Source organism: Schistocerca gregaria, chromosome 6 (assembly GCF_023897955.1).
Source record: "Schistocerca gregaria isolate iqSchGreg1 chromosome 6, iqSchGreg1.2, whole genome shotgun sequence".
In the NCBI taxonomy this organism is placed as follows: domain Eukaryota; kingdom Metazoa; phylum Arthropoda; class Insecta; order Orthoptera; family Acrididae; genus Schistocerca; species Schistocerca gregaria.
This window is the reverse complement of record NC_064925.1, coordinates 321,803,678-321,818,859: the sequence shown is the minus strand read 5'-3', so window position 1 is coordinate 321,818,859 and position 15,182 is coordinate 321,803,678. Positions and strand designations below refer to the sequence as shown.

Sequence of the window (15,182 nt, the reverse complement as noted above, 5' to 3'; positions counted from 1 at the left end):
TTCTTTGAACCTTCTCGATGTATTCCGTTAATCCTATCTGGTAAGAATCCCACACGAAGCAACAGTTCTTCAAAATACGACAGACAAGAGTATCAGATCTGTTACTTCTTCTAAGTGTTCTGCCAATCAAACGCAATCTTTTGTTCGCCTTCAACACGATATTTTCTATGTGTTCTTTGCAATTTAAGTTGTTCGTAATTGTAATTCATAGGCATATAGCTGACACGGCCTTTAGATTTGATTGATTTATTGTGTAACCGAAGCTTAACGGATTCCTTTTAACACTCATGTGGATGACCTCCACTTTTCATTATTTAGGGTCAACTGCTAATTTTCGCACCACAGAGACAGATATCGTTTCTAAATCGTTTTACTAGACGATAAACGACAGCATCATCTGCAAACCACCTAAGACACTTCTACTAACAACCAAATTCCCCAGACATGAACATTATTGAACATATCTGGGATGCCTTGCAACGTGCTGTTCAGAAGAGATCTCCAACCTCTCGTACTCTTACGGATTTATGGACAGACCCACAGGATTCATGGGGTCAGTTCTCTCCAGCACTACTTCAGACATTAGTCGAATGCATGCCACCGAAGTGTTGCGCCACTTCTGCGTGGTCACGGGGGCACTACACGATATTAGGCAGGTGTATCAGTTTTTTGTTCTTTTGTTTTGTTTTTCAGTGTAGACCCACTTCCGTAGTCGACGTCGTTATCGCACGCCTGTGCAATGGCACATGGCTCAGAGCTAAGCCGATTCGAGTCCTGGTGGATGACATTTTCGCTGCTAAAATTTGGCGGAAAAGGGGAGGAGAGGCGCCGGCCGGAGTGGCCGAGCTGTTCTAGGCACTAGAGCCAGGATCCGCGTGACCTCTACGGTCGCAGGTTTGAATCCTGCCTCGGGCATGGATGTATGTGATGTCCTTAGGTTAGTTAATTTAATTAGTTCAGCGTTCTAGGGGACTGATGACCTCAGAAGTTAAGTCCCATAGTGCTCAGAGCCATTTGAACCATTTGGAGGAGAGGGGATGACTCACAGTTTCTGATCACCACTCATTGCGCCAATGTTCTCGGTTAAATTCCAAACAACACCACAGTTTCTCATAAAGTAAGGGCATGTGACACTGCTGATGGTGATCCGTCCTTCGGACGAGAACGTTAACATCGACGGCCCCCTTGGTATTTTTCAAGAGGAGCAGCGTATGTGCCGGCACTAGGTTTCAGCCTCTTCCTTCCCTTCATCCTTTACAACACAAACCCAACGCTGCATTATACAAGCATTAATCACAGTCATGCAAACATCTTTGATTCAGACTTGACACTTCGTAAAATGTAGGAGGGAGACAACAGCAAATCGTCTCCACTAGGACCATGCTACGAGCGGCGGCGCTGGATTTCCTTAGTACGGGACTACTTATTTGTCATCATGCTGTTAACAATCTAGCAAGTGTTTTGTTCCTCGGAGTAAGCTGCCTTTAGAAAGCATATTTATGCCGCACACGCGCTGGCTACATACACATCGTCAGCACATTTGACTTTTTTAAAAACGAAAAAAAGAAAGAAATAAAAGCCCTGGCTACTCGTCAGCTACACAGGTGCGTAGAACCTGCAATTGCAGCTTGATCACAAGAGTAGCGCACGTGGTTCCCTCTATGTGTAAATGGAATCACTCATGCTCATGAATGTGCGTTTAAATCTGTGTACAATCCGCCTAGTCACTCTACACATGTGCTTGCCCCACACAAAAGTAGACAGACGCACGCGCTAGGTGCATGCCACTTTTCACCATGTGGGTATGAGTGGTTCCATTCATACCTAGAAGGGACTTGCGAGGTACTCCAGTTATCAAGCTGCAGTTGCAGGTTAAACGCGCCTGTGTGGCTGGCCAGTGGGTGGTGAGCTTGTTTATCAAATCCAGCCAAGTGTTCGGGCGATGTGCACCAGCGTGGCTGCAGCATGGAAGTGCTCTTTACAGGCAGACTGATGACCACCTAACATTATTTCCCTTGAGAAACAAAACACTTGCTATATTCTTATAATATACAGTGAAGAGCTCAAGAATAAGAAAGTAGGCGAATTTTATGTATTTCGCAAAGGGTGTAATCATATTGAAGTGAAACCTTGATGTTACGAAGAAGTAGCGGTCATCAAATCAACATACTTGTGGGTTCTTCAATGTGTATTATGCATCCATATTTCTTCTTCACTTCTATAGCTTGTGGACTGAAGCATAAGAAGGACCTGAAATGAAACTTTCTGGCAGATTAAAACTGTGTACCGGACCGAGACTCGAGATCTTTGCTTTTGTTGAGCAACTGAGCTATCCAAGCACGACTCACGACGCGTCCTCACAATTTTACTTCCGCCAGTACCTCGACTTCTACCTTCCAAACTTCATAGAAGTTCTCCTAGGGAACTTGCAGAACCAGCACTACTGGAAGAAGAGATATTGCGGAGACATGGCTTAGCCACAGCCTGGGGGATGTTTCCAGAAAGAAATTTTCACTCTGCAGCGGAGTGTGCGCTGACTTGAAACCTCCTGGCAGATTAAAACTGTGTGCCGGAAGTAAATTTGTGAGGACGAGTAGTGAGTCTTGCTTGGGTAGCTCTGTTGGTAGAGCACTTGTCCGCGAAACGCAAAGATCCGAGTTCGAGTCTCGGTCTTGCGCACAGTTTAATCTGCTAGGGAGTTTGAAATCAGCGCACACTCCGCTGCAGGGTGAGAATTTCATTCTAGGACCCGAAATGTCTGAATATTTTATTATGATGTACTTGATCCGTTGGCCAAGCCATGCGCTTGGAAGATGAAATTTATGAAGCAGTTTCTCCAGTATATGAGCCTGAAACATACAACGACTGGTTGGAGACCAATGAAGAAACACAGGACATTAGATATTTGGTTTCTGATTCAATTTGCAAATTAGAAAGTGCTTTATGGATGCACATTTCTGATAGAGATTTATGCCTTCTTATTTTCTCTGGTCGGCACAAACTATTTGTGAATCAAAGCTGCAGGTAAAGGAAGCAGGAATGCTCGGCATATAAAGGGCCCCAGAATCATTACTCTTCTTCAACACGTATGGAAGAGTATCTGTGACTTTGTGCCAGTGCATACGGCTTCTTGTCTCTTCGGGCAACGACTGCATGCATCTAGTTCAAATGGTTCAAAGCGCTCTAAGCACTAGGGGACTTAACATCGGAGGTCATCAGTCCCCTATACTATTTAAACCTAACTAACGTAAGGACATCACAGACATCCATGCCCGAGGCAGGATTAGAACCTGCGACCGTAGCAGCAGCGCGGTTCCAGACTGAAGCGCCTAGAACCGCTCGGTCACAGCGGCCGGCATGCATCTATTGCGCACGGAAAGTTGCTCAGGTATAAACCCACCTTAAAATTGTAGACTTTTTTCTATTCCTTTGGTAGGCCCCACACATAAGCTTTTTCACATATGATAAGCAGTCATTTCGATTTATCACTTAAGTCGTAGGTTGCGTGTTAGTGTCATTATTTCTTCCATACAACAGCTTCTCATTTAGAATCAGGAGGCTAATAATTGATCCTGAAATCACTGTGTTAATAGCCTGTCACGCTAATAACTTGACCACGAAAGCGGCCGTGGTTCTATTACGAAGTATAGACCCCTACTGGTGAATGCAAAACGATTAACTTTATCGTGGCTATTTTTTCAAATATGAATTCAAAAATCTATGAAGACCATACATTCCTGATGATGGTGCTCCATAGCTCTGACAAAATTTTGAAATGACATTGTATAAAACGTAAGCTGTTGCTTAATTTATTCTTTAATGTGCTACCATTTTCCGTGAAAGACCATTACCCGAAACAGCTAGAGTTGAATATATACATTAAGAAGAACATAAAGTCTAAAATACAATATTTTGAAATTCAGAAGTGGATGCTTTTGAGAACAATTTACACAGCACCTTACGGTTTTATACAGTGTAAACCAGAACTCAATCGACAAATTTTGGGAGATGCTGGTACGGAGGAAAACAAGAAAAACATGTTAGTAAACATGGGCCCTGAAATGCATACCTTATGAATGCTAATACCGTGGGAACATTTATCTTCGCTAATATGGAACACGTCTCATCTGCTGAACGAGTGCTCATAACTTTTAAAGTTTACGTTTTAGATCACATGTTTACTGGTCTCTTTTATTTCTTCTGATCCATACTACCACTATTCAAATTATGGAAAGCAAAGAGCTTGTATTAGAAGAGATGAGTTTCACAGTGTCGAAAATGGACAACTGCACATAACCCCTAAGATATTCATTTTAAAGCCTATGTTTAACTGAAACTTCTTCTGGTTTTTGTCCACACCCCTAAACGTTTGTCGGTAGAGTTTTGGTTCACTCTGCACGATTTCTTAAATTTAAGAAGACAGTTCAGTGTTATGCTGAGAGATTAGTTGTCTCCCCATGGAATATCACAAATACATGTTCCTATAAAATTGAAATTGAACGAATAACCTAACTTCATCCTACAGCTACATCTACATCTACACACGGTGAGTGGATGAGGTTACGTTGTACCACTGCTACTTTGCTGGTCATTCCTTTACCTCTTCCACTTGCAAACGGAGCAGAAGATTAGAAACTGTCTATACACTTCGAAATTAACGCTGAGTTCTCTAACCTTGCCTTCGCGGTCCTTACGCGAGATTTACATTGGTGGCTGTAAAAATATTCTATAGCCTTTTGCAAATGCCGGTTCTCTAAAATTTTTCATCAGTATTTCGCCAAAGCAATGTCTCTTCCCTCCTGAGATTCCCATTTGAGCTCACCAATCATGTGTGTAATACCCTCGTGTTAACGAACTACCTGTAAAAAACCTAGCAGCGTGAGTTGGAATTGCTTCGATTTCTTACTTTAGTCCAAAACATTCGAGCGGTAGGCAACAATGGGTAGTACAAATGTTCCGTACGCTGTCTGCTCTATAAATAAGTTACACTTTATTAGAATTCTTCCAATAAAACGATGTAGACTAATCGCTTTCGCAACACCGAACCTGATATTCTTCTTCCGTTTCATATGACTTCACAACGTTACACTTAACTCTATAATCAACCTAACTGTGTTACGCTGCACGCCACTAATACTGCAATTCAACACTACAGGACAGATGACTGACAACCCGATGAAACATTGAAGATTTCGTTAGTATGGATCATCAGCTAGACCATTTAGTGCGAAATTGAATTCTTCTGTCGCATACAACCACGTTACGAGCAAGCATAATTTCTTAATGCAGCTTTGAAGTAGTCTTTTTTTTAAAACGTAAGAAACTACTAAGCCATTTCGATATGCTTGCCTTTTGCTTTCCTGCTGTTTGGCGTATTTCTGGCGGAAATTAAATGTCAAGATTTAAAGTGTTGTAATTTCCATATTTTATACAAGTAAATACTGCTAAACACATGCATAATCTTTGAACTCGGCAATGAAACAATGAAAGTGTAGTTCAACAACATCTCTGCACATTGCAGCTAAAATTGCTGGCGCTCAGCTGAATTTTATTGTCATTATCAGCGATCGTCTTTCTGCCTGTAAGCCCTAAAAATGGGAGATGAAGGGGAAGATGCACTTGGAGAAGGAGAGGAAGAGTCATTGGGGGTATGTAACAATAACTTTCTATTTTTATAGATCTCGAAGAAACCTCAGGTTAAGTATTTCATTTCTGCGTTGTTGCCCACTTTGTTGTCTGCGTGTGTGTCTGTTTTGAGTAGTAGGTGATTGTGAGTGGACAGGAAAGAGGAGGGGGGTGATGTTATTAACAGATTGCGCACGCATATCGTTTACGTCTCTTTCCTATGAGTGTTTAGCAGTGCACACCATAAACAACAGGGAATTGTATTTCAAGACAACGTATTACTATTATTCTGTGAGCTGATGTGCTTCTTCTGTTTGTTTTGAATTTCTGCTACTGATTAGAATCAGGTAATAGGGTCGGACTTTTTTGTTTAAACTGTAAGACAGTTATGACGATGTGGTGTAAACTTTAGCCTATCGTCAACGCCGAGGCTGCTCCAGAGGGAGTACTAGGTCAGTTGTTGTCGGAGTCCGCAGTGGTCATGCTCAAACACCCATCCCAGTTTTCATCCGCTTCAATTAGAATGACTCGGGAATCTCAAACATGTATATGAAGCAAATAAAATAACACACTAAACGCAATGCCCGGATGGACTCATTTTGGCTTTGTTTGATGGGGTGTGAAACATACCACTATGTCGCTCATGTAACCATTGACTGAGTAGTGTCAACGTGTTTCTTTCTATTTGTATTTCATCGTTTCACTAAGAATTTGAGCATGTCGCTTCACAATTCTACTAAAATCCTATCCGTATTTGTCCGAGTTCGAATTCGTTTGTTACAGGTTCTTGTTCTGTATCAGGAACCTCTTAAATGTATTAAAGCGTATCAGATTCGTCCCCAACAGAAACGTTGTTCAAAGCTTGTCCCATCACCTTCAGCAGCGTTTATTGCAAATCCCTAAAATACTACATCCAAATGCCGGAATGGTTCCTTAAATAATGCGTCAGGTGATTTCCTTCGCCTGCTTCGTCAAATTCCACCCACTGTTCGTCTACATTAGCACCATTCCAACGAGGTATATAGCCGTCGTCGTTTTATTTCATCATTTCGCTAGCAGTTCGAATGGGGAAATTGTGCTTTACAAGTATATACAGGGTGTTCCAAAATAACCTTTACCATTTTGATCACGTATTTTTCAGTAACTGGGATATCTAGAAATGTGCTGTTTGCGGCATAATGTCTATACATATCTAAACGCTTAGTAGACGTTTCACAGGTTCCAGTATGTGCGCCATTTGTAGCACGCAGAATATTCAAGGAACATTTCAGTTCCTCCCTTTAGAGAGAAAGCCCCTGAAGAGATCATTAAAGATGTCCTTTTCTTCTCTTCTTTTTTAAAGAAATATTAAGTGGTTCTCTGTAAACTGACTCTCCTAAATTTTGAAAAAACACACTACACCATGATTTTGTTGGTATATATTGAACTCTTTTCAGAACCACTGGCAGCTTTAACAATGGGTAATAAAGGATATTTTTTCCTCTAGGAATATGCTTCTTACAGTTCAAGTTTTCATTAATATGCACCTCCAAAAAATTTGGAGCATTCTACCCCATTTACTGACTCCTGTTCATGTGCAACATCAGTTGTTGGCATGATTCTACTTGTCGTAGAGAACTGAATATAATGTGTTTTATGCAGAATTTACGGAGAGTCCATTTTCGGAGAACCGTTTAATAATTATTTGGAGAACCAACATTAACAATATATTCTGTATATTTCCCTTTAATTGGAGAAACTGCAATATTGTTTAGAAATCCAGCGAGCTACAGACGGCGCACAATTTGAAGTCTGTTGAACGGCTACTAAAAGTTTAGGTGTGTGTGAATATTGTGCCGTAAACAGCACCTATCTACTTGTCCCTATTTCGAAATAAACGTGATCAAAGTTGTAAAGATCATTTCGGAACACCCTGTACATTATCGCTAAGCATTTCATCACTAGTCTTTTCGTATAGTTTATTAACAGTTTTCACCATTACAGGAAGTAATGTTTTAACTCTCGACCTGAAGCTACTGTTTCCGAATTCGGAGAATTTTATTCGAGTTTTGTTACTGGAAATATCACAACAAATACTTCGTCTTGCTCATTCATAAAAGTTCAAAGCATAGAAACTAACGCAGGTTTCTGAAGGCCGTAGAAAGAATCCTATTGCACATTTTCAGTGACTCCGAGTTTAGCACCTTTCGCATCTAACGAATTTTCACAGTATAAGTATTGACACACCATCGGCAAGTTGTGAAATGTTACTGGTGAAAGCGGAAACTAATCATTTTACACAAACAAATACTTATTACAAATTTTATAAATGACTGAAGAATATCTTAGAAGACGGTATCATAGAAAACTCTGAATGCAGATTACGACAGTCATGAAGCTAGACCAAGAAACAAAGAGTGTTGTTAACCGAGTGGAAATTCATCGATGAAAATGGCCGAATGTTTTCCTTGTCAGGTGTGTATGCTGTTCCATTTCGCTGTTTTAATGCCTTTATCGGAACACCAGTTAACAATTAAGTGACTAAAAAGAGATGAAAGTCCAAGACGCCAACTTACAAGTACACTACATGAGTTAACACATATTGTTTGAAGCAGACGTTTAGCTTTCCGCCAAATAATATCTTTTATGACTCTCGTGAAACTGCTGGTCGTGGCCACACCGGGTTGACGCACGGGGTTTTATGGCGCCACGAGGCCCCACCTCTCTGTCGTTGTGGTTCGGCTTTGACTGTGGTCCACATTTTGTTGACCTGTCCCCTTTTACCTGCGCTCAGGCAGACGTTTGCGCTGCCTGATACGCTTCCTGCACTTTTATCGGATGACGTTGCAATGGCAGACTTAGTTTTTAGTTTTATTCATGCAGGGGGTTTTTATCCCTTGATCTAAGTGTTTGTCCTTTTTTTGTGTTGAGTCTGGCCTTTGGCCTTCGATTTTAGATTGTAGTTTTTTGTGTGTCACTTGGTGTTTGGCTTTTCCTTTTTGTTTTCATGGTCGGCCAACCACTGTCACACTCTGTGTGATTTTTAATTCCTTTCGTCTGGTCTCTGTCTGGGTATTTCTTGTTCTGTGTCGTCCCTTGTCATCTCCGTTGTTTGTTTTTATTCTTTGTGGGTGTTTAAAGTTCATGGGAAAAGGAACCGGTGGCCCATGTACTCTGATCCCTTCAGTCCCACAAACCAACCAACCAACCGTGATTATGTGTTGCACGGTATAATTTCTGCGCCGAATTGTGCGTGTATGATCTTTACACTAAGGTTATAAGTCATGAGCTAGCGATATGCACTTATACAGACGGAGGTAGCATCGCATACGAAAGGTATAAAAGGGCAGTGCATTGGCGGTGCTGTCATTTGTACTCAGATTATTCGTTTGAAAAGACTTGATTATGGCTGCACGAGGGGAGATAACAGACGTTGGATGCGGAATGATAGTTGCAGCTAGACGCATGGGGAACTCAGTGTTCCGAGATGCAAAATGTCAAGATTGAGCCAAGGATACTAAATTTCAGGCGTTGATCTCATAATGGCAACGGAACGGCCGCGGTCTTCACTTAACGACCGAGAGTAGCGGCGTTTGCGTAGAGTGTTCATCGCTAACAGACTGCGTGAAATAGCCGCAGAAATCAATGTGGGAACTACGACGAACAAATCCGTTATGACAGTTCGGCGAAATTTGGCGTTAATGGGCTATGGCAGCAGACGAGCGACGCGAGTTACTTTGCTAACACCGCGACATCACGTGCAGTGCCACTCCTGGCTCGTGAGCATATCGGTTGGACTCTAGATACTGGAAAACCATGTACTGGTCAGATGAAACCCTATTTCATTTGGTGAGAATTGACTGTAGGGTTCGAGCGTCGCTCAGATTTCACGAAGCCGTAGACCCAAGTGGTCAACAAGGGACTGTGAAGGCTAGTGGCGGTTCCATAATCGCGTAGTCTTTGTTTACATAGAATGGACTCAGTCCTCTGGTCCAACTGAACCGATCGTTGACTGGAAATGGTTATGTTCGGCTACCTAGAAACAATTTGCAGTCATTCATGGACTTCATGTTCAAAACCAGGATTTCATGTCACCACGACGCAATTGTTCGCGATTGGTTTGAAGAACATCCTAGATAGATCGAGAAAATGATTTGGCCACCCAGATCGCCCGAGATGAATCACATCGGCAACATGTTCGTACTGTGGACAGCGATAGAGGCAGCGTGGCTTAACATTTCTGCAGGGAACTTCCAACGACTTGCGTCCATGCCACGTCGAGTTGCTGCATTACACCGGACTGAAAGAGGTCCGACACGGTATTTGGAAGTATCCCAAGCCTTTGTCATCTAAGTATTGATTCGTTAATATTTAAGATTTTTACAGCAAAATTACCTTAATGTACGGTAGGGCATATAGATCACCGTATCATTTTTATGCGGTTATCGCTGTCCCGGCTAGTGCTGTCTCGTGTAGATTGCAGTAGGCTGAACGGATGCCAAAATACGTTTTCTATCGATGCACGTCACAGTTAAGGGAAACATCCGTTACACGATAAATGCAATTCGACCACAGTGTTGTAGCTGTACTAGGGAGCTGATTGCCTGCAGCAATAAACTGCTACTATTTCGAGCAGAACTTCGGCTGCATCCACCCTCCTATAGCTACTAACTATACATGTAACTGTTTATAATTAACGCTTGGAAAATTAAGCCAAAGGCAAATCCATGAGGAGGCGTTCCCTTCTGCCCCTGGTACATTCCGTTCTAATTCCGCCAAGATACTGTTATTTATAATTATGGTAATTTGGTGTTTAATATACACGCGTTCCTTCTAAACTATAGTGCACTCTGGCGCTGGCTTACTACGCGCTGGCTTACTACGAGAAATATCTCCCAACTTCTTCGCCTCTCAGTTATACTGACGCTAATGTAAAGGGTTACATCAAATATTTCAAATGGCTCTGAGCACTATGGGTCTTCTGATGTCATCAGTCCCCTAGAACTTAGAACTACTTAAACCTAACTACCCTAAGGACATCACACACATCCATGCCCGAGGCAGGATTCGAACCTGCGACCGTAGAGGTCGCGCGGGTGCAGACTGTAGCGCCTAGAACCGCTCGGTCAACACGGCCGGCAGTCTTACATCATAACGCAACACTACTAAACTGACACTCCCGTATTTCCGTGCATGTTGATTCCGGTTTCATAATTGTTGTTGTTGTGGTCTGCAGTCCTGAGACTGGTTTGATGCAGCTGTCCATGCTACTCTATCCTCTGCAAGCTTCTTCATCTCCCAGTACCTACTGCAACCTATATCCTTCTGAATCTGATTAATGTATTCATCTCTTGGTCTCCCTCTACGATTTTTACCCTCCACGCTGCCTTCCAGTGCTAAATTTGTGATCCCTTGACGCCTCAAAATATGTCCTACCAACCGGTCCCTTCTTTTTGTCAAGTTGTACCACACACTCCTCTTATCTACAATTCTATTTAATACTTCCTCATTAGTTATATGATCTACCCATCTAATCTTCAGCATTCTTCTGCAGCACCACATTTCAAAAGCTTCTATTCTCTTCTTGTCCAAACTATTTATTTCACGTTTCACTTCCATACGTGGCTACACTCCATACAAATACTTTCAGAAACGACTTCCTGACACTTAAATCTGTACTCGATGGCAACAAATTTCTTTTCTTCAAAAACGCTTTACTTGCCATTGCCAGTCTACATTTAATATCCTTTCTACTTCGACGATCATCAGTTATTTTGCTCCCCAAATAGCAAAACTCCTTTACTACTTTAAGTGTCTCATTTCCTAATTTAATTCCCTCAGCATCACCCGATTTAATTTGACTACATTTCATTATCATCGTTTTGCTTTTGTTGATGTTCATCTTATATCCTTCTTTCAAGACACTGTCCATTCCGTTCAACTGCTCTTCCAAGTCCTTTGCTATCTCTGACGGAATTACAATGTCATAGGCGAACCTCTAAGTTTTTATTTCTTCTCCATGGATTTTAATTCCTATTTCGAATTTTTCTTTTGTTTCATTTACTGCTTGTTCAATATACAGATTGAATAACATCGGGGAGAGGCTACAACCCTGTCTTACTTCCTTCCCAACTACTGCTTCCCTTTCATGCCCCTCAACTTTTATAACTGCCATCTGGTTTCTGTACAAATTGTAAATAGCCTTTCGCTCACTGTATGTTACCCATGCCACCTTCAGAGTTTGAAAGAGAGTATTCCAGTCAACATTGTCTGAGTCTACAAATGCTAGAAACGTAGGTTTGCCTTTTCGTAATCTTTCTTCTAAGATAAGTCGTAAGGTTAGTATTGCCTCACGTGTTCCAGCATTTCTACGGAATCCAAACTGATCATCCCCGAGGTCGGCTTCTACCAGCTTTTCCATTCGTCTGTAAAGAATTCGCATTAGTATTTTGCATCAGTGGCTTATTGAACTGATAGTTCGGTAATTTTCACATCTGTCAACACCTGCTTTTTTTGATATTGGAATTATTATATTCTTCTTGCAGTCTAAGGGTATTTCGCCTGCCTCATACATCTTGCTCACCAGATGGTAGAATTTTGTCATGACTGTCTCTCCCAAGGCTGTCAGTAGTTCTAATGGAATGTTGTCTATTCCCTGGGCCATGTTTCGACTAAGGTCTTTCAGTGCTCTGTCTAACTCTTCACGCAGTATCTTGTCTCCCATTTCGTCTTCATCTACATACTCTTCCATTTCCATAATATTGTCCTAAAGTACATCGCCCTTGTATAAACCCTCTCTATACTCCTTCCACCTTCCTGCTTTCCCTTCTTTCGTTAGAACTGGGTTTCCATCTGAGCTTTTGATATTCACACAAGTGCATCTCTTCTCTCCAAAGGTCTCTGTAATTTTCCTGTAGGCAGTATCTATCTTACCCTGGTGAGATAAGCCTCAACATCCTTACATTTGTCCTCTAGCCATGCCTGCTTAGCCATTTTGCACTTCCTGTTGATCTCATTTTTGAGACATTTGTATTCGTTTTTGCCTGCTTCATTGACTGCATTTTTGTATGTTCTCCTTTCATCAATTAAATTCAATATTTCTTCTCTTACCCAAGGATTCCTATTAGCCCTCGTCTTTTTACCTTCTTGATCGTCTGCTGCCTTCACTACTTCATCCCCCAAAGCTATCCATTCTTCTACTACTGTATTTCTTTCCCCCATTCCTGTCAAATGTTTCCTTATGCTCTCCCTGAAACTCTCTACAACCTCTGGTTCTTTCAGTTTATCGAGGTCCCGTCTCCTTAAATTAGCACCTTTTTGTAGTTTATTCAGTTTTAATCTACTGTTCATAACCAATAGATTGTGGTCGGAATCCACATCTGCCCCTGGAAATGTCTTACAATTTAAGATCTGGTTCCTAAATCTCTGTCTTACCATTATATAATCTATCTGATATCTTTTAGTATCTCCAGGATTCTTCCATGTATACAACCTTCTTTTAGGATTCTTGAACCAAGTGTTAGCTATGATTAAGTTGTGCTCTGTGCAAAATTCTACCAGACGGCTTCCTCTTTCATTTCTTCCCCCCAATCCATATTCATCTACTATGTTTCCTTCTCTCGCTTTTCCTACTGACGAATTCCAGTCACCCATGACTATTAAATTTTCGTCTCCCTTCACTACCTGAATAATTTCTTTTATCTCATCATACATTTCATCAATTTCTTCATCATCCACAGAGCTAGTTGGCACATAAAATTGTACTACTGTAGTAGGCATGGGCGTCGTGTCTATCTTGGCCACAGTAGTGCATTCACTATGCTGTTTGTAGTAGCTGACCTGCACTTCTATTTTTTTTATTCATTATTAAACCTACTCCTGCACTACCTCTATTTGATTTTGTATTTATAATCCTGTATTCACCCGACCAAAAGTCTTGTTCCTCGTGCCACCGAACTTCACTAATTTCCACTATATCTAACTTTAACCAATCAATTTCCCTTTTTAAATTTTCTAACCTACCTGCCCGATTAAGGGATCTGACATTCCACGCTCCGACCCGAAGAACGCCAGTTTTCTTTCTCCTGATAACGACGTCCTCTTGAGTAGTCCCCGTCCGGAGATCCGAATGGGGGACTGTTTTTCCTCCGGAATAGTTTACCCAAGAGGACGCCATCATCATTTAATCATTCAGTAAAACTGCATGCCCTGGGGAAAAATTACGGCTGTAGTTTCCCCTTGCTTTCAGCCGTTCGCAGTACCAGCACAGCAAGGCTGTTTTGGTTAATGTTACAAGGCCAGATCAGTCAATCATCCAGACTGTTGCCCCTGCAACTACTGAAAAGGTTGATGCCCCTCTTCAGGAACCATACGTTCGTCTCGCCTCTCAACAGATACCCCTCCGTTGTGTTTGCACCTACGGTACGGCCATCTGTATCGCTGAGGCACGCAAGCCTCCCCACCAACGGCAAGGTCCATGGTTCATGGGGGGGGGGGGGATTCATAATTATGCGAGTTTATTTTCAGTACAGAAATAGATGTTCCTAGAGCTGAGGAATGGGGTGACTATATGATGGAAATTGGGTGTGTGTAATGTTACCGAAACTTTTGTAGAGGAATTCGTTATCCGATATCCAAGAGAAAGTGCACGTGCAGCTTATCGCCTTCTTCCGGACGATGAGAAAGGTCCAGTCATTGACATGAGTGACACGGGAGCATCATATGATAAATCTCACCAGACAGCTAGCTGTAGAACACTGACTGCAGAGTAAGAGGTGACGAGATGCTCTCGGAGTAAGGGTGTGCAGACAGGAGTGGGCACAGGTCGTTCCGGAAAGAGTACGCCATGAGAAGATCGGAAGATTGCTTGACTGTCTCTGACAAGCAAACAGTTAACACAGCTGAAATTGGGCAAATGCTTCGAACATAGTATCACGATGATGCTAACAGTTTACTGGAGACTAGACTGAGATCTCGAGTAACCACGGGTTATTTACCGTTGACAATACAGATACCTCACAACTAGGGTTGCGATAGCTTTAAGGAAAACACATGGAAGGCGGACCAACATATTTCGTCATTTGTTGTTTCATATAATACACTTTATTATTTAACGTCAACATTATCATTAAAATTCAAAGACATAGTAAAAGAATCAGAATTCTCAGCAAAACTTAAATAGGCTCAATTCATTCAAATCAACTTTCGCTATGGTACCATTAACAGCTGTGCATGAAAATCGGAAGTACACAGTTCCCAAAAACAAGAAAAGTCACACCAACAGGACGTGGCTGCAAGGAGGTTCAACAAAAAATTTTATCATCCAAATGAATTACAATGACTGTCATTAAATATACTAACAATCTCCAAGCTTAGGTATCCGTTACACAATTACATAACGTTCATCCAAACACAGGAACGATCATAAGTCACGCCACTTGTTGTAGCTGAGAGAATGGCGCTTAGCAGTGAATGAGCCTTTAATGATAATAAAAAAGAAAAAGAAAAAAAGGCCTTAAACAATAAAATACACAATCCCTCAAAACAGACAAACTGGGAAGTATAAAATTTAATTATTA

The 15,182-nt window shown here is 41.6% G+C and overlaps 1 protein-coding gene across 1 annotated transcript in view; it reads left to right on the top strand.

Annotated features, from left to right (window-relative positions):
- The first annotated feature begins 5,594 nt into the window (after positions 1-5,594).
- Positions 5,595-15,182, top strand: part of LOC126278869 (radial spoke head 1 homolog) — a 140,314-nt gene continuing 130,726 nt past the window's right edge. The window contains exon 1 of the mRNA XM_049979143.1: positions 5,595-5,648. Coding sequence (XP_049835100.1) covers positions 5,595-5,648 — 54 coding nt within the window. The remainder of the gene's footprint in view (positions 5,649-15,182) is intronic.